Genomic DNA, 18,939 nt, shown 5'->3' with positions numbered 1-18,939 from the left:
CCCTGCCCCTGGCCGGGTCTTGGGCTCGCCAGCAGCCCTCTGCCTCGGAGGCCCTTAAGTCAGTCCTCCTAAGGTCAGACTGCCCCGTCTTCTCCTTGCCACCCCCACCCCAGTAGAGGCCCTAGCCTGGGCGCTAGGCTTTTGTCCCCCTCCCGGTATCTCGCCCCCACCAACCCCCGCGGGAAGATGCTGAGAACAGGCGCCCCAAGGTTGGGCGCCTCAATCAAGCCCGGGGATCGAGCGCTGGCCAAAGCTAGGGGTTGGCTAGAGTGGGTCCTGCTGGGGCAGTCCCCACCCCTGCCCCGAGCCCCAGGGGAGTGCGGAGTGGTGGTGATTCAGCAGTGGGAAGGCCCCAGACCCCTGGGGAGGGTGCGGAGACTGGGGGAAGGGGAGCTGGCGTCAGCACCCGGGGAAAGACAAGATCTGCAGAGGCGCCGGCGGAGCCGCGGGCCCCAAAAACAGGATGTCGTGTCGTCGTTCCGCAACCGGCTGCTCGGTGCGCCTGGGCTCTGGGGAGGAGGCGGGGCGGGTGCAGGACGTAGGGCTCCCCTCGCCCGCTCTTCTCGTCAGGGCGCGCAACTGCTTAGGGCTGCAGGGCCGCACCCAGGCCTGAGATCCTGCGGGCGCCCTGGGGACCAATGGGTGGACGGGCTCGTGGGCGCCCTCTGGTGCTTTTGCACTCGGGTCTTGCTCGTGGAGCTCTGTGACTCCAGAATGGATATCCTTCCATCGTTCAACATAAACTTTCTTAGCGCCTACCACGTGCCCAGCTCCGTGCTGGGTGCTGTGAAGGAAAACTGAAAGGCGTTTAAGACAGGCTCCCTGTCTTAAAGAGGCTTTCCAGATAAAGAGGAAGAACAACTCCGAGAATAAATAGCTTAACCTTTAATCTCTCCTTCATCCTGTAGTTGTGGAGATAACATGAGAATGGATGTGAAAGGGCTGCTGTCAATGTCTGGCTCAAAGTAAACATTCAAGAAATGCCTTTAAAAAGAAATCATGCTGTAAGAATGAGTTTCCTAAACACAACATGCCTGCCCGCATCTCTGGGTCTTTGCCGATTCTCTTACCCCTGTCTTTCCTGTGTTGATCGCCAGGCGAAATCCACTCAGACTTTCACGATTTGGGCCTAATGGATTACTCCCTCCTAGGTTGCCATTATCCCTCCTCCCACCGCACACGTGCACACAGACCCCACCTCTGCCCTACAGTTGATAGTCTCTCCCAGTGCTGTCGAATGCAAATAATTTAAGTTATATATGTAGCTCAAAATATTCTAGCGATGACTTTTTTTTAAAGTAAAAAGAAACAGGTAAAATTCACTTAAGTGCTATATTTTACTTAGCCCAGTATATCCAAAAGATTATTCAACCTGTAACCAATATAAAAATTATCGACTATAGAAACGAAGGGGATATTTTACATTCTTTTTTTTCTACCAAGGCTTTGAAATCTGGTATGTCTTTTACACTCACAGTACATCTGAATTTTGGCTAGACGTATCTCATCTGTGCTCAATAGGACATACAGCTAGTGGATAAGGTATAGGACAATGAAGGAGAGAGTCTTACCAGATTCAGGCTGGTGGATGACTGAGTAGGTGCATTCATTTTCTACAAGCCTTCTGGGGAAGCTTATCCTGTTCCTCCTAGGTGGAGTTTGGGTTTGTCTCCTCCCTCCCCATAGCACTTGGAACAGACTTCTCTCTGGAGGAGAGAGCAGGAAAGACAAAAGGAAAATCTGATTACCTTCTGTACCCTACTAGGAGGAGTACATGGCCGGTGCTTGGCATTTGATGATGAAGATAGGATTGTGAGTTTCCATAAAAGACAGGGTTCAGTGAAGGACTACATACTAAAGCAACTTCTATGAAGCCACTAAAAACTGTGTCTCAGAACAAAGGTTTTTGAGCTGAGTTCCCAGAGTTCCCTTCCCAGAACTTGAAAGCAGGAAAATAGTGGGGCTCTGGCCTCCCTTCTTTTCAACCAGTTAGTTTGCTTTTATCTGATTTTTATTCTAGTGTTCTGGATAAAGAGATTAAAAAAAAAATACGGTTATTTACTTGAGAGAGATTGAGAGCATGGGTGGGGGGACAGAGGGAGAGGAACAGACAATCCCAAGCAGACTCTGCACTGACCACAGAGCCCGAGATCATGACTCTAGCCTAGAGTGGGGACCTCAACTGACTGCGCCACTCAGGTGCCCCAAGATCTTATTTTTATAAAAAGTTTCCTGCAAAAAATACTTGAAAATCAATTTTAGAAGCATAGTGGTAGGAATAGGGTACATACAGTACATACACATTATACGCAGTAGACCACAAGGCTGGATTGGCTGCCTAGGGTCAGACTGAATTTCCAGAGCCCTTGATAATGGGGATGGCTGGCCCTGGTTCAGCTTGCTTAGGTGTGAGAAACTGACTTGACTTTGAGGATTTCATGGTCTGGTGGGATAGGGGCTGCTGCATATGAAGATACCAGAGGAAGCAGAAAGAGCCCTGGGCGGGGCTTCAGAGGACCTGAAGTCTAGTCTTGGCTCAGCCAGTCTGGCTACTGAGACTTTGCATTAGGCCTCATCCTTTTCTAGGTCTCAGATTCCTCCACTGGGAAGCAAGGGGTTAAGTCATATGCTACCTTTGAGCTCTGACTTTCTATGATACACTCTTTAGAATAATAAAGTAATTAAGGCTTATGCGTGTAGCTTATTGCTCATAATGCTTTGATACCATTTAGGTCATCTTGCTTTGTGCTTTAGTTAATTGTATCTGTGCCTGATGTCTGTCTTCCCCACTGACTGTAAGTCCTTTGAGGTTGTGTCTGATTCATCTTTGTGTTCACCCACTGGGCCTGGCACAGGCAGGCCTGAGCACCCATTTGTCTTCAGCACACATCTGTGGAATAAAATTGAGGTAAAAAAGCACTGATCTGAGAAAAAAAGAAAAAAAAACACTGATCCGTGTAGAACCATTAGAGGCCAGGTGACTTAGAACCACTTTTAAGGCACAGATATAGGATGGGCCAATAAGGCCACAGGAATGTGAGACAGGTAATGGGGTGGGACATTCTCAAATATCTGCAAAGGGTTCTTGGAGGAGGAAGACGCTTAGCTGGAGTATAGGAAGAGGGCACAGGATCCAAAGGGCTGTTTCTTCTTCCTACTCTCTCACTTGCTTTTCCCAAGTAGGTGAGCTCTTGGTAGATGGTTTATGTTTGTGCTCACAAGCAGCTGAGAAGCAAGGACACCAGCTGGGACATTCAGAAGAGAGACAATGTATGAAAGTACCTGGTGGGGGGCGGCTGGTAAAACAGAGAGATCATAGGCAGGTTCTGAAGCCAGACAGTCCAGGATTCAAATCCTAGTTGTACCATTTTCATCGTGGCCTTTGACAAGTCACATGAACTCTTGCATTCATTCCCTGTACTGTATTTATTGAAAACCTTCTCTGGGCTAGGTATAATGTCACATGCTAATGACGCAGTGGTGAAAACATAGATAAGTTCCTATTCTGATATAACTAGCAAGGGAGATAGATCTTAAACAGTTGATTATGTGCTGTAAGAGCATAGGAACCATTTAGTTCCATTTTAAAATGGGAATGACAATACTATGGGCTTTGTGGGATTGTGAGGATTCATGAAAGAATGCAAGTAGAATGCCTACCAGATTGCCCAGGGTGCAACAAACATTAATTTCTCTGTATGCCCATGACTTGATTCCCCTAGAAGAGCAGGACAGAGACAAGAAAGGAGGAGGAAAAGAGCCTTGAAATGTTTTCGCCTCTGCCCTGGTCTCTTCTGAACAGGTCTTTCCAGCCTAGTCTGTATGAGCTGCATTTCCTGTAGCTCACCAGGGGCTCACAAGGGTCTTCTGCTCAGTGTCAGTCACAGCCTCTTCAGACTTACCCTAAATCTGAGTATTCCTTTGTCTCTGGTGGGGCTCCTCTTGATTCCCTGGTGTTACCTCTCATCCTACCTTAGGAGGAGAAATAGGAGTCTCCCCTCATTACTCTTCTTCATTGCTAACCCCCGCAAACGGGCCTGATGTCCCATTTCGTGACTTGGGAAGATAATGAGTGAGACTGGAGATAGCAAAAAGAACAAACAGAGGAAGTGACAAATGAAACAGAGCTCTAGAGTTGCATTTTCTGATCCATTGTTCCTGATTCCCTCTGAGGAACTAACTAGTTGCGCAGAGGAAGGGCTAGGGCCTTGCCCTATCTTCTAGGAGGGTCCCTCCTCCCAGGCAGGTGGAACAACAGTTGCCCTGTTTGCCTCCGGCAATTTTGCATCCTTGAGGTTCTCCAAACTGGGTGGTACCCACCTGGTTTGTCATAACCCCTCTGGAAATTCCTCCTTCTTCAGCCCTGGTGTGTTCCAGGAACAATTCAGTTTGTGTGGTCAGGCCACAGAGCCAGGATGTGAATCTAGGCAATCTGATTCCAGAACCCCTCCCCCTCACCCCAGCTGTGTGCCTCTGCACACCCTCGGATTGCTTTAGGCAGTTACTTGCTCCTCCTTTGTGCTCACTCACCTGACCCTGAACCAATTCCTCTCAAGACATTATCAACAAGTGCTAATTACTGTTCATATAGAGATTTCCCTCCCAAATGAGCTCTTGGAGGGTAGGTACTGGATTATTATGAACAGGTGCTCAGTATATGTTAAATCAATAAATGAACATTGGTTCTAAGATCCTAGACCTGATTTTGGAAGAGTAGACGATTTTCTTTGTGAAACTAGTTTGAGAAGAATTGCTAGAAGCCAAAATCTCTACTCATTCGTTCATACCCAGCCAGAACCTGGGCGGTTTCTCAGTGATAGCTGTACTTGCAATTTTTGGACACCAGGGGGCGCCACTGATAACACAGCCCAAACTCGAAAAACTTTTGCGGGCAGATTTAGGACCCTTTATTGCACTTCTACTGAAGATAGTCATTTTCCAAATGAAAGCTTTCCGTAACCAGAAACCCTGTGGTGTAGAGGAATGACAGCTAGAGATATGACAGTTCATAGAGAACACACATCATTCATTTATGCACTTTTATTGAGTACCAGCTTTGCACTGGTTCAAGTCCTAGCCCTGGAGAGTATGAAGATAAATAAAATTCAGTCCCTGATGAACGCAGAAGCTAATGGAGAAGATAGATACTTATGAGATCATAAGTATAAGATCGTATTCAGCTATAAGATATAGCAGAAGACTGGAGACATAGGGCAAGTCAGGCAAGACAGGCAAGGAGGTGAAGGAAGGAAAGGGTGACTTTTGAGCTGGGTCTTTTTTTTTTTTTTTTTTAACTAATCACAACTTTTGGTTCATGCTGTGCTGTCATCATTGTTCAAGGCACGGATGCTTTTCTTTCACTGGAGCTAAGACTTGCAGGATAGAGAGAAAATTCCAAAGGACAGAGTTTGGTGTGGTGGCCTCAGCCTTAGTTTCTTTATCTGTAATGAGTATAGCCTTGTCTTACCCAGCAGAGCTCTTGTGAAGGAGAGAAGATGTTTGATATGACAGCTCTGGCAAAGAGTAGCATAGAGGCACGAGAATTGTTAATCCAATTTGATTTAACCAACATCTGCAGAATTTCAGGAGCAGGGCCCTAAGAGCAATTCAAGTAAGATACACCTGGTGTATGGTAAAGGCTTGGTGTTTAGGTTTAAAATAGACAGATGGGGGAAACAAAAAGCTCTCTGTTTCCTCTTGAGATTTATAATGTGATGAGGTATTCTTACAGAGGCTATACTCATGTGAGGACCCAACATAGGGACTACTGAAGTGAGAGTCAAAACTTCAGATCCAGGAAGATCCATGAGGTCTCAGCATTTTCCTGTTTTGTAGAATATTAAGGCCAAGCTGAATTAATAATCTGGTACTTAGGGATGCCTGGGTGGCTCAGTTGGTTGAGTGGCTGCCTTCGGCTCAGGTCATGACCCCAGTGTCCTGGGATCGAGTCCCACGTCGGGCTCCTTGCCTCGGCGGTGAGCCTGCTTCTCCCTCTGCCTCTGCCTACCACTCTGTCTGCCTGTGCTCATGCTCTCTCTCTAACAAATAAATAAATAAAATTAAAAAAAAAAAAAGAAGACTATGATCTTAAAAAAAAAAAAAAATCTGGTACTTATATATCCTGAGTTGGGGATACTGAGATCCAGAGGGGAACCGGCTTTTTTTTTTCTCTAAAGATTTTATTTATTTATTTGAGAGAGAGAGAGAGAGAGAGAGAGATAGAGAGAGAGCATGAACAGAGGGGAGAGGCAGAGAGAGAGGGAGAAGCAGGCTCCCCTGCCGAGCAGGGAACCCAGTGGAGGCTCATTCCCAGGATCCTGGGATCAGGACCTGAGTCAAAGGCAAAGGCTTAACCGACTGAGCCATCCAGGTGCCCCTTCTTCACCATTTTTAAATGTACAGTTCAGTCATGTTAAGTACATTTGCATTGTTATGCAACCAGCTTGAAATATTGAACTATATCCATTAAACAATTCTCTATCCTCTCCTGGCAATTACTATCCTACTCTCTGTCTCTCTGAATTTGACTACTTTAGGTACCTCATAAAGTAGAATTATATAGAATTTACATTTTGTGACCAGCTTATTTTACTTAGCATAATGAACCTCAAGTTTCATCCATGTTGTAGAATGTAGAATTTTCTTCCCTTTTAAGGCTGAATAATATTCCGCTGTATGTATATACCACATTTTGTTTATTCATTTGTCTGTCCATTTAGATTCTACCTTTTGGCTATTGTGAATAGTACTGTTATGAACATGGGTGTACAAATATCTCTTTGAGACCCTGTTTTCAATTTTTTAAAAAAGATTTTTATTTATTCATTTGACAGAGAGAGATCACAAGTAGGCAGAGAAGCAGGCAGAGAGAGAGAAAGGAGGGAAGTAGGCTCCCTGCTGAGCAGAGAGCCCGATGTGGGACTCGATCCCAGGACCCTGAGATCATGACCTGAGCTGAAGGCAGAGGCTTAACCCACTGAGCCACCCAGGCATCCTCTTGTTTTCAATTTTTTGAGTATATATCCAGGAGTGGAATTGCTGGGATTGTATGCTAATTTCTTTCTTTCTTTCTTTTTCTTTCTTTCCTTCCTTCCTTTCTTCCTTCCTTCTTTCTTTCTAAAATTAAGTAGGCCCCACACCCAATGTTAGGCTTGAACTCCCGACCCCGAGATCAAGAGTTCCATGTTCTACTGACTGAGCCAGCCAGGCACCTCATATGCTAATTCTATTATTAGTTCCCAGCCACCATTTTAGCCTCACAGGAAATGCAACTTGCTCTGACAGGTTCAAGTTCTTGGTATGAATTGGTAACAGAGCCTCACTTCCTGCCTTCAAGACCCAGGCTTTTTGTATCAAATGAGTTATGCTCCCATAGTCCTTCAAAAATCATGTGGTAGCTAAGAGAAATAATGCAGTCGAGTTTAAAGGAAGTTAAACATGTTTTACTTTCTTTTTTTCTGGGCTGTTCTCTTAGGCAAATGAGTGAACAGGCCAAGTTGACTTAGGCAGAAGTGACAAACTAGCAAGCTGAGTGACTAATTTAAACCGCAAATGTGTTTATATGGTCCATATAGGGCTTTTTATTTACTTATTTATTTATTTTTATAAGACATCCCCCCCACCCACCCACCGGAGAGATAGAGAGAGACAGCACAAGCACAAGATGGAGGAGCACAGGCACAGGGAGAAGCAGGTTACCTGCTGAGCAAGAATCCCAATGCAGGACTCAATCCCAGGACCCTGGGATCATGACTTGAGCCAAAGGCAGATACTTAAACCACTGAGCAACCCAGGTGTCCCAGGGCTTTTTACTTTTAAAAATTAATTGCTAGTACTAAAAAAAGTGCTATGTCATGTAAAAGTCCAGCTTTCCATCTTCTCTTAAATACTGAGTTCACCTTCCTGCCTGCTCTCCAGTGTGCCATAGTCCCTACCACTCCCTATTACCCCCCCTACTTCTCTGAATTGTATTATCTCTCTGCCAACTTTGCCATTTGAGCTTAAGGCCCCTGACTCAGAGCATAGGTCTAGTAGAACTTAGGTCAGGGGCTCATCTTCTGTTCTGGACAGTTTCCCAGCACAGAGTTGTTATTCAATAAATATTTTAGTGATCAAATGAATTAATTCATCTACCAGCTTTTAGTGAGAACTTACTATGTGCAGGGCCTATGACTGGATCCTCCTTTCTCAGAGATGAATAAGACACAACCCCCTGACCTCTGAAAACTCAATCTTATGGGGGCGGAGGGAGGCAGACATCTGTAAGGTCCAATTCTGGACCCAAGGCTTGGTTAGAAGTGGAAGTTTTTGAGGAGGAGACCTTGAATTGTATCTGGAAGAAGGAGAGAGCCGTTATACCCGGAGCTGGAGGTAGAGGGGAGAGTGTTTCAGGCAGAAGCAACAGCAGATACAAAGGCGGGGTGGTGAAGGTTCAGTGTGTTTGAGGAACTTAAAGAAGGCCAGTGTGACTGGAGCTTGAGAGTGGGGAGAGCGGTAGTAGATGACGTTATAAGTGTATTTTTATATCAGCTGTCTAACCCTTAAGCCAGACAGCTGTTGGGTAAATCCATGTTCCTGGTCTTCCGAGGGCTCTCTCAGAACAGGTAGCTGGCTTAGCACTGTCAGTCAGAGGAGAGACTGTGCCCAATTCCTTCTCCTGCCTCCGGTGCCAAGGATAGGGTAGGGCACAGAGCAGGTTTTAGTAAAGATCTGCTGACAGCATACTCAAGAGAGAACAGGAAATGCAGGCTCTGTTGAAGGAGGCCCTGGCGCTGCTCTCTCTTCACTGGGGCACTCATTCTAAGTCGCTAACACCTTCTCCAACCGACACGGAAAGCTGGGAGAGTGAGAGGCAGAGAGGAACCAGTCACGGGTCCTACCCACAAAAACCTCAAAGGGGAGGGGATTTGAGGGGCAGGTAGGAAAACGGACGGTGACAGTTAAAGGAGCGCATCCGACTTCTCTTGAATGTGGCAGGAAGGTGGGGGTCAGCAGATGGGCTGTTGGGGTCCTTTAGCCGAGACTTAAGGGATGCGTAGGGCAATTTTAACTATAGTGTTTTGGACGTTTCATTTTGTTTTCTAGCATCATTTCCTCTGAAAACACTCTCAGTCCCTAATAGGTTGCCCTGGGGCGGATCCTTGCTTCACTCTCCAAACCCTCCGCAAAGGGGCTGGGCCTCCCAGGAGCTCGAGTCCTGTGTGCAGCACCCAGATTTGCCCGCCAGGGGCCGCTGCGCGCGGATGACTAAGAGCGCAGGTTCCTAAACTGCAGGGAGGAGGAAGCTGATTGGCTGCGCGGCGCGGAGGGAGGGCGGAGCCTGAAAGCCGGCCCGAAGTGGGGGGCTGGGAGCGTGCCCCCGGCCCATCCGGGCCAGGCAGTTGTCGCTTCAGGCATCCCGGGATTGCAATCGTTGTGCCGGGGGTCTCTGTCCAGCCCGGCTTTAGAGCTGAGGCGAGTGGAGCAGCACCGAGGCCCGGAGATCGGGCAGGGCAGTTACTGTCGCCGTCGCTGCAGGCCTGGGTTACCTGAGCAACTGCGTGTCCGGGGCGCGCCCGCCCATCCGCGGGCGGTTAGAGCGGGAGAGATTCCCTTGGGGGAAGGGGAGGCCGGGACCCGACCCTTGGCGCGGGAAGGGGTCCTGCAGACACCAGTGCGGACCGGGGGCGGGGAGAGCCCACCGCGGGCTGAGGGCACCCAGCAGCTGCCTCTAACAGGTTATTCCGGGATAAGCCCGGCGCTGGGGCGGGCCGGGCTTCGCTGGGGGCCGGGCGGCGCGGGGCGGGCCTGCAGGAGAGCACGCCCCCGCCCGCCCCGGGCCCGCCCCGCGCCGCCCGCCAGCCTGCCAGGGAGCCGCTGTCCCGGGCCTGGCCACTGCGCGTCCGCCTGCTGAACCTGGGCACCGCGGGCCGCCTGGGCACGGGACTGGGCGGGGGCGCCGACCTCGGCCTAGGAGGCCTGGGATCCCGGAGCCGCCCGCGCCCGCGGGGACCTGCGAGTTGCACGCCCTCTCCGAGCCTGTGCTGCTCGCGGCTACTCGGCGGGGAGAGGCCAGGTGCCCCCTTCTTCCCCTCTCTTCCCTTCCTCCCCCACTCCGGTGCCCGCGGGAGATCCCGCCAGTCCGCCTCCTCCCGCAGAGGTGTAGCCCGCTGCGGAGCTGACAGCAGCCCCGCAGCCACCCTGTACCAACTCTCCGGAAGCGGCTGGAGCAGACTCGGCGCTCAGGCCGCCGCAGCTCCGGCGGACCCACTGTTGGAACGGAGGAACCCGCCCTCCTCCCGTGCCCAAACTTGGAGCACTTGACCTTTGGCTGTCGTAGGAGGCAGGCCGGCGGGTGCCTGGACAGCTGCGGCGCCTCGAGGGCATCTTGCCTGGGGTTCCAGGACTGTCGGCTACACTTCTGGGCTCCCGGCTTTGCTCTGGGATCCCGGGTGTCCACATCAGGCGCATGTTGACTGAGACTTGGAGTCATGGATGTGTGCGCCCGTGTTGCCCTGTGGCTCCTCTGGGGGCTTCTCCTGCATCACGGCCAGAGCTTCAGCCATAGCCACAGCGAGAAGGCGACGGGAGCTGGCTCGGGGGCTAGTTCCGAGGAGTCCACTGCAGCAGGTAAGGCCTTGCCACGGGCTGGAGTGGGCTGGGAGCGTTGACTGAGAACGAGGGGCAAGTTGAACCTTAGGTTTCTGCATGTGCGGGTGATAGCACTGCCTGTTCTCAGCAGTGCAAGGAGTTCTTTCTGTTCAGGAGCCGTGGCTAATGTCTCTGTCCCTGGCAAGCAACTTTCCTCCTCTCTCCCCAGAATGTCTTCTATTGGTAGTGAGAAGGGGTTGGCCTTTGGGGCACCTTGGCCTTTCAGATCAGCAAGCCAGGACCCATTCTCAGGACTACTTTTCTGGAAGAATGGCCTAAGCAGATGATACGTCTATTTGCTCTTGGCCAGTTTCAGCACTTGTCAGCACAGGGGAGGTTGAGGCTACTTGGGTTGGGCAGGGAAAGTCAGGGCTGGGCCAACTCTGTTGCCCTATAGCTTGGTGTTGAGGTGTGCCTTTCGGTTCCAACAAGCGTGGGAAACTTAGTCCTTCCCTTCCCTTAGGTAATCTGCTGTCTTTTAGCAATCCCATTTGAAATATCACGGTAGTTCGTTAGGTCGAATACTATTTACCACTAGGGAGGTAAATGGATTTTTCTTATTGTGGGTATGGTATAATTTCTGGGGCCACTTGTTGATTTATTGTATTTCTTCTGACGGATGAGGGTAGGAATTCTATGATATTTTTGACCTGTCCTGTTTTTCTTTATGTACTCATGGAGCCTTGTTAGATATCAGGAGCCCTGGAGTTCTGTTGCAGAATGCAAAAGAAAAGAATACTTTTAAAATTCAGTTGTTTTACACAAGGCTTAGAAGGAATTTGGTGGTCTTTCCTCGTTTCTCTCACCCTGGTACTGTGTTCTATCCAAAGCAGTGGGCTGCAGATTAGGGAGAGTTTATAGCTGAGTTTTAATGAGGTGACTGCTCAGTGATACCCACTGATAGAAGGAGGGAAAGGAAACATAGGTCATGGTGGCTGGGAAGTTTTATGGATGGATCCAGATGCTGGCTTTGATGGTAGACCCTTTCTCGGAAAACCCCCTCTTTTAACTTCTTTGATTGGGCTGGGTGTACCTGAAGGCTGAGTTCCAAGTAGGGTTGCCCTGCAACAAGCATAGGACCTAGGCTGTTGTTTTGAAGATTGGTCTTTCTTGCAGATGAATCCTGTTCCTCCATAAGGTATCTCCTTGGCCCCGGAAATGTAGCTCAAAGCTAGATTTTCGTTGGGCTGTGAGGGGAAAGTCTAGTAGGCAGATGTAGATCAAACTGTGAAGTAGAACCTAGGAACATCTCTGCTGTGTCAGTGACAGTCCTGCTTATTAGGCTGAAATATCCTTTTCTCACCCTAAAATATGAGTGCCTGAGATAAAATGAATATTTTTGGAGGGGGGGAGGTGATTTATATTTTAGACATGAGCTAAAGTGATGACGTTCTGAATTTTAAGCATTAACTTTCAATCGAGAAGATTGTGCTTAAGGTAAGAGGCCTTCCAGCATCCCTCAGAACCACGAGGTGACTTGATCTTGTGGGGACAGCCCTCCTCATAGCATATCTCAGAGGCCTGGCTATGCTGATTATACCACTTAGGCCTCTGGTTTGGTCCTTGATTCCTCTCAGTTCAGAAATTAGTTTCTGTTGTCATAATAATACTGAATCCCAGGGAGGGAAGTCCTAGAGAAGGACCCTAGGTGCCAGGCATGATTATAGTTTGTGGGAACCTGGGGACCCCAGCACTGTTGTTCTAGGTTGTCCCTTGGGCCTATCTGGGACTTTGGCTTAGACAGGGACTCTCTTTTTTTTTTTTTTGCAAAGAGGTGGCTTATGGACTGGGCTCTGCTAAAGGATTTGTGGAGAAGCTCCTTATGCAGCCAGGAACCCTCGTAGCCCTTCCAGTCTCCATGTATTCTTAGAGTGCAGGAGTTTTACTTGCCCTTAAAGCTGCCATTTCTCTAATCGTCTTTGGCATACCTGGTCAATTTATATGTTCTCTGTAGTTTATATTTTATAATTATACAGCTATTTTTTCCTATAAAAGGCTCATGATAGTCTAGTAGAATGCATGGCAGGTGGTATGAGCCCCTTTTTTGTAGGTCAAGAAAGCGGGTCTTATGCTCTCTTATAGGCAGGTCTTAGATTTCTTCCATCTTCTCTGGCCCTGCCCTGTTAAAGGAGTGCTAGGCAGGGCCAAGAGAATGTTACTTTCTTCCTGGTCATTTATTTAGGCAGGCCCTGGTAACTGAGCTGATAAGATCCAAGGAGAAGGCTGTCATTTTCTCACCTGGAGAGCCTTCTGCAGAGGCCAGAGAATTGGATTTTTTTCTCTCATTGGTTGTATAGGTCCATCTTAAAACCCTGTTCCTGCAGTGAAGGCAGGTGCTCTGCTAAGAGGCCCTCTCATCTGACAGCGGAGAGGCCATTCCTGTCCCCTTCTGGCTCTTTGATTCCTGCACACCCAGCTGTGCTAAGTCATTTTCTCAGTAAAGATCTGGGCCTGGGTGTGCCACCCTGGGGACTGCATTTCTGAAGCTGCCCTGAAACTGATGCTTAGAACCTCCCGTAGACTCTGGGCTCATTGCTTCCAGAAACTCAAAAGGTTTTCTGCAGAATGTTTGTGGGGGATCCCAGGTGAGTCAGGTTGTGACTGCCAGGGTGGGAGATAACTCTGATCCAGAACTGTGGTGTGACTCAGTATAGCCAGAACAGGACCTTGGAGGATAGGCATCCAAGCAGTGTGTGGACTTCAGGCTGGGTTCTCAATCAACCCCTGATGGGAGTGGGAGGCCAGAGCCCTGTCTGCCCACCCAGCTAGTTGCTGCTGCCTCCAAGGCTATAAATGGCCTGGCCATCTTGGTGGCTATGCTAATTTTAGCTGAGGGTAGCTCCCGGAACTGGATGGGGGCCAAGGGCAGGTGGGTGGGGCTTGGCGGAGGCTAATATTGGGGCGGGGAGAGGGTCACACTAATCCTGGAGCAACTAGGACATCATCTGTACCCACACCTCAGCTTTGACGATCACTCCTTAGCTAGGTTAATTTATTCAGCAAACTCTGAACAGTACCAGCTCACGTGCTCTTTATTTAACAGATATTTGAGTGTCTGCTCTGTGCCACATGCTATGTTCAGTGGCAGGAATTTAAGGATGAACAGAACAGATATGTTCTCTGTCCTCAAGGAGGTTACCGTCTAATGGGGAGATAGGAAATAAATACATAAATATTTTATCATGGTGTGGTGCTATGGAAGAAAGCGTAACCAGAGCAGTGTTTTGAGAAGGGGAGGAGGACAGAGATCCAGCTCAAGGAGCAATTCAGTGCCTAGGAAGACATTAATAACAGTGCGGTGATAGCAACTAACATTTGTTAGTGCTTAGTGTGTGGCAGTCACTGTTCCAAACATTTTATTTCACTAATTCTTTTTTTTTTTTTTAAGATTATTTATTTATTTATTTGACAGACAGAGATCACAAGCAGGCAGAGAGGCAGGCAGAGAGAGTTGGGGGGGAAGCAGGCTCCCTGCTGAGGAGAGAGCCCCATGTGATGCGGGGCTTGGCTCAATCCCAGGACCCTGGGATTATGACCAGAGCCCAAGGCAGAGGCTTTAACCCACTGAGCCACCCAGGTGCCCTTTCACTTAATTCTTACTATCATCCAGTGTGTTGAGTATTAGCCCTGTTTTATATTTGAGGAAATGGAATCAGAGAGAGGTTAAGTAACTTACCCAAGATTATACAGCAAGTAAGGAGTAGAGTTAGAATTTGAACCCAGGCAGCCTGACTCTTGCCTCTACCTCAGCCCTTAGGTTATACACTCTCACAACTTTGTGTTAAACTCTGTGATAGAGGTATTGTATACACACACACACAAGGCTGTGGGGAGCCCAGAGGAGCAGTGACTAACACTGCCTGGGAGAGCTGGGGGAGGCATTTCAGTTTCCCCCATAATTTTTTCTCAGATCTTGGGAGATAGAAAGTGGTTGCCTAATTCAGAAGTTAAGAGGTGGAAACATCAGTTAGTTCAACCCACTTATTTTTTACAAATGAGGGAACTGACATCCCAAGAAGCATCAAATACAAGTTCCACAGTGGGTTATTGGTCAAACTAGATGAAGATAGTCAAGTCAAGGACCCTAACTTAATTGGTTATTCAACCCACAAGTCCATAATGAGTGTTTACTGCTTACTTTGCGCTGTGGAAGAGACTTAGGGGTACCAAAGAAGTCTAAGTCTGGGGGCAGGGGGCATGCTCTGTATTAAATATAGCATAATGCATAGGCTTAAGGAAGCATAAAACCAGGCAGTGTAGACAGCGTAGGCTAAGAATTAAGAGAGCTGTGTTTGGGTTAGGCTTGGCTGAGGTGACTAGGGAGGGCTTCCTGGGAACCAGGAGGGAGTGGTGGTTTGACGTGGGGAAGGCTGGAGGAAGGGGCATTGTAGATGCCCAGGTCACCAGTGTGAGTACATGGAGTCTCACAGTTGGTGGCTGAACAATAGCTGCTTCATACTTGGCCAGCTACCTCGCATGAGTGCCTGTCGACAGGAAGATCACAGTTATATGTGATCTAGGGGCAGGGCTAAGAGCTACCATAATTTTGAAGTAGTGATAAATATAAATACTATTTTGAGACATGTACAAATAAATGTGGTGTGAAAATGTCATTTCTTTTGGTGACAAAATCATAGGTACTGCTATGAATACTGTGGTTTGTTGCCCATAAGATATAATGGAAGGAAATGTTAACTTTCAGTAAAAGAAATTTGGAAATAAAGATGTAATTTCTTTCCCATCCAAATTCACGGGGTCCTCTGAATTCTATCCATGGGCTTCTCAGGAATGTGGGGCCTTCATGTTAAGAACGCCTGTTCTCTGACAAGGAAGGGATGAGGTCTTGTTGAGGGAAATGGTTTCCTTGGGCTCCATAGAACTTGGGTTTGAGCAAAGGGGCCCCTCATTTCCTGCTGAGTAACTTTGAGATACCGTTGCTTAATGACTTCATGGGCATGCTGTGGTATGTTTCCCTTTGTGGGAAATGATACTCCAGGAAACAGCAGCTCGGGCTGTCAGAATTCTAGGGAGAGAAGTCTGGGCTTCCAACAGAACTTTCTTTCTCTTTCTTTCTTTTCCTTCTTCTTCTTTTTTTGGGCGGTGGGGGGCGGCTACTGCTGATTAAAAAATGAAATATTTAAAATATACAACAAGGTATAAAGAATAATACATTGAATACCGTGTGCCCAGGAGACAGTTTAAGAAATAAAATAATAACAATACAGAGCTCTCTTTATTACCCCCAGGACACTTTGTATACGTTTCTGATGTAACACATAACAACTTTGTATATATGTTTGCTCTCTCCCAAGTGTAAAGCCTGTGGAAGAAGGGAAGAGGCGTTGTACTTTACTTATCTCTGTTTTTATTGTGCCCAGCCTAAAGCCTCTGTTAAAGTTTGGAAAAGATGCAGTCAGGGCCTGTTTGAATGGATCACATTTTCTCTCTTCCTTTCAAACCATCTCATGTATTGGTATACATTTTTGACTTTTCCTCAACCCGTGGAGGTGCTGCTCACCCAGGGTACTTGATATTTTCATCCACGCTCAGAACTGTTTATTCTTTTTCTTTTTAAAAAAGATTTTATTTATTCATTTGAGAAACAGGGAGAGAGAGCGCAAGCTGGGGGAAGGGGCAGAGGGAGAAGGAGAAGCAGGCCACCCCACTGGGCAGGGAGCCCAACATGGGGCTTGATCCCAGGACCCTGGGACCATGATCTGAGCCGAAGGCAGACGCTCAACCGGCTGGACCACCCAGGCATCCCTGTTTCTTCTTTTTCAATCTATCTTATTTTATCATTAACTTTGGAATTAGATGGGCCTGTTTTTATTATTATGGTCTTTTATTTTTATTTATTTATTTATTTTTAAGATTTTATTTATTTATTTGACAGAGAGATCATAAGTAGACAGAGAGGCAGGCAGAGACAGAGAGAGAGAGGGAAGCAGGCTCCCTGTCAAGCAGAGAGCCCGATGTGGGGCTCGATCCCAGGACCCTGAGATCATGACCTGAGCTGAAGGCAGCGGCTTAACCCACTGAGCCACCCAGGCGCCCCTATTATTATGGTCTTTTAAAGTGACACATTGGTGGCTGAGAAATTTGTGTTCTTGCTCCCATTGCTAAAAACTCGTAGGACCAGAACTATACCTCTGGGGATCTGTGTGCCAAGCCTTTGCTGGTTTTATCAGAATGTATTACCTGTTGATGTGTTCCTCACGGATCTGGCACTTAGAGCCTTTAGCCTCAGTGGTCTGGTGATGGCTGTGTTGATAGGGTGTTTGAATAGACTAGTCATGTATCACCAAGAGTCTGATAGAGACTATAATCTTAAGAACCATGCTGTGCCTGTGGAGTTATCTGTGTCTGTGCTTGCCTTCCTCAGTATACCGTAAGCCCCCCGGAGGGTAGGACACCAAGCTCCTAGCAAAGGCTTGGCATGTAGTATACTTTGTATATAATGAAGTTTGTAGAACTACACTGAAGGGAATTTATTTTCTGCTTCTGATTCTCTGGTAGTTTACTAAGCATTTGGTTAGAAGTTGAAAAAATTTTCCTTGGAGAGGGTTAGGTAATGTTGAACAAAGAAGCTTCACTTAGAAAGTTCACTGTTGGGGTGCCTGGGTGGCTCAGTGCGTTAAAGCCTCTGCCTTCATCTTGAGTCATAATCCCAGGGTCCTGGGATTGAGCCCTATGTCGGGCTCTCTGCTCGGCGGGGAGCCTGCTTCCTCCTCTCTCTCTGCCTGCCTCCCTGCCTATTTGTGATCTCTGTCTGTCAAATAAATAAAATCTCTCAACCCTAGCTTTTGTGGGTCTGAAAAACCTCAGTTAGAATCCAAGTGTCTGCTTGTGGTAGCACCTCTCTAAAGGTAGTTGCTTCTCTTAACCTCCTACAGTTCTATTGTTTAACTTGAGGTATACCCATCAAACACCTATAGACTCTGGGTATAGCCAAGTGAGGCTTTTATTTAGGGCTTACTCTAGGCTGTAGGGAAGCTATTGATAAAGTCTCGGTGCTTGTATTTGACCTTATTCCCCCCCCCCATACCCCCTTCCTTTTACTGGGTGTAACCACTTCCCTAGCCCCACCTGCAGGCTTGAAATGGCTGACCAGAATGGCCTGGTCCCTGCCTGTAATGGTGCATAACAAATTATCCCCAAACGCAGAGGCTTAAAATAGTAAACATTTATTATCTCACAGTTTCTTTGGGTTATGAATCTGGGTGCTTGCTTAGCTGGGTGCCTCTGGCTCAGGTCTCTCATGACGTTGCATCAAACTGTTGGGTTGGGGCTGAGGGCTTGATGGGGGGTGGCACATCTGCAAGTTAATTTATGTGGTTGTTGGCAGGCCTTGGTCCCTTGCCACATGGGACTCTTCATTGGGCTGCTTCATGACACGGTAGCTGGCTTCCCTCAGGACAAGTGATCCAAGAGGGAGTACCCAAGCGACAGTCTTTTTATTGCCTAATCTCGCAACTGATATGCCACAACTTCTGCCATATTCTGTTTGTTAGAAGCAAATCAGTAAGTCTGGCCCATACTCAAGGTGAAGGGCTTACACAAGGAGGTGAATAACAGCAGGGTGGGGATCATTGGAGGCAATGGTATCACCTTAGGACCATGATACATTTACCCTGCCTATGGTAAAAAGAAGATGCCTGTGGTATCACCCTAGGGCCATGATCTTGGGAACAATGGCTTTTAAGAACTATGCCCTCTTAGCTTTTCTTAAACTTCTTTTACTTGCCTCCTAGAGTTTTGTGGAGTCTCTCTGTACTCCCTTTGGTATTGTGTCCTCTTGGTTCATGCATGACTTCATTGCTTTGACATGTAGAGTTGGCATGGCCCCTCCCTTTATATTCTTCCTGTATTTTAGGCCTAATCCTAAAGTAGCTTTTTTTTTTTTTAAAGATTTTATTTATTTATTTGACAGAGAGAGAGATCACAAGTAGATGGAGAGGCAGGCAGAGAGAGAGAGAGAGAGGGAAGCAGGCCCCCTGCTGAGCAGAGAGCCTGATGCGGGACTCGATCCCAGGACCCTGAGATCATGACCTGAGCCGAAGGCAGCGGCTTAACCCACTGAGCCACCCAGGCGCCCCCTAAAGTAGCTTTTTATCCTAGTTTCTAGCCTTGTTTTGCAACTCCTCATTTTGGTACCTTCAGTTCTGAAGCCCATTGTACATCTACTGACCTTGGAGACTTTACCATGCCATCTTGGCCTCAAAGAGCTAGACTTATAAGTGGCATTGACTTGGAACTTACATACTGACAGACGAAAAACTTACTATGACCTTTTAGGTCATTGGTGTTAGG

At 47.7% G+C, this 18,939-nt stretch overlaps 1 protein-coding gene across 3 annotated transcripts in view; it reads left to right on the top strand.

Annotated features, from left to right (window-relative positions):
- Positions 1–10,002: 10,002 nt before the first annotated feature.
- LOC111159392 (stromal interaction molecule 1) overlaps positions 10,003–18,939 on the top strand; it is a 188,181-nt gene continuing 179,244 nt past the window's right edge. The window contains exon 1 of one of the 3 annotated variants that reach the window (XM_022521814.1): positions 10,003–10,608. In XM_022521814.1, coding sequence (XP_022377522.1) covers positions 10,470–10,608 — 139 coding nt within the window. In that variant the 5' untranslated portion in view covers positions 10,003–10,469. The remainder of the gene's footprint in view (positions 10,609–18,939) is intronic. The other 2 variants (XM_022521813.1, XM_022521811.1) reach the window with 2 other exon arrangements.

Source organism: Enhydra lutris, unplaced genomic scaffold, assembly GCF_002288905.1.
Source record: "Enhydra lutris kenyoni isolate GAN:26980312 unplaced genomic scaffold, ASM228890v2 scaffoldscaffold68, whole genome shotgun sequence".
NCBI classification, from domain to species: domain Eukaryota; kingdom Metazoa; phylum Chordata; class Mammalia; order Carnivora; family Mustelidae; genus Enhydra; species Enhydra lutris.
The sequence above is the reverse complement of the archived record's forward strand: the minus strand, read 5'-3'. Positions and strand labels throughout refer to the sequence as shown.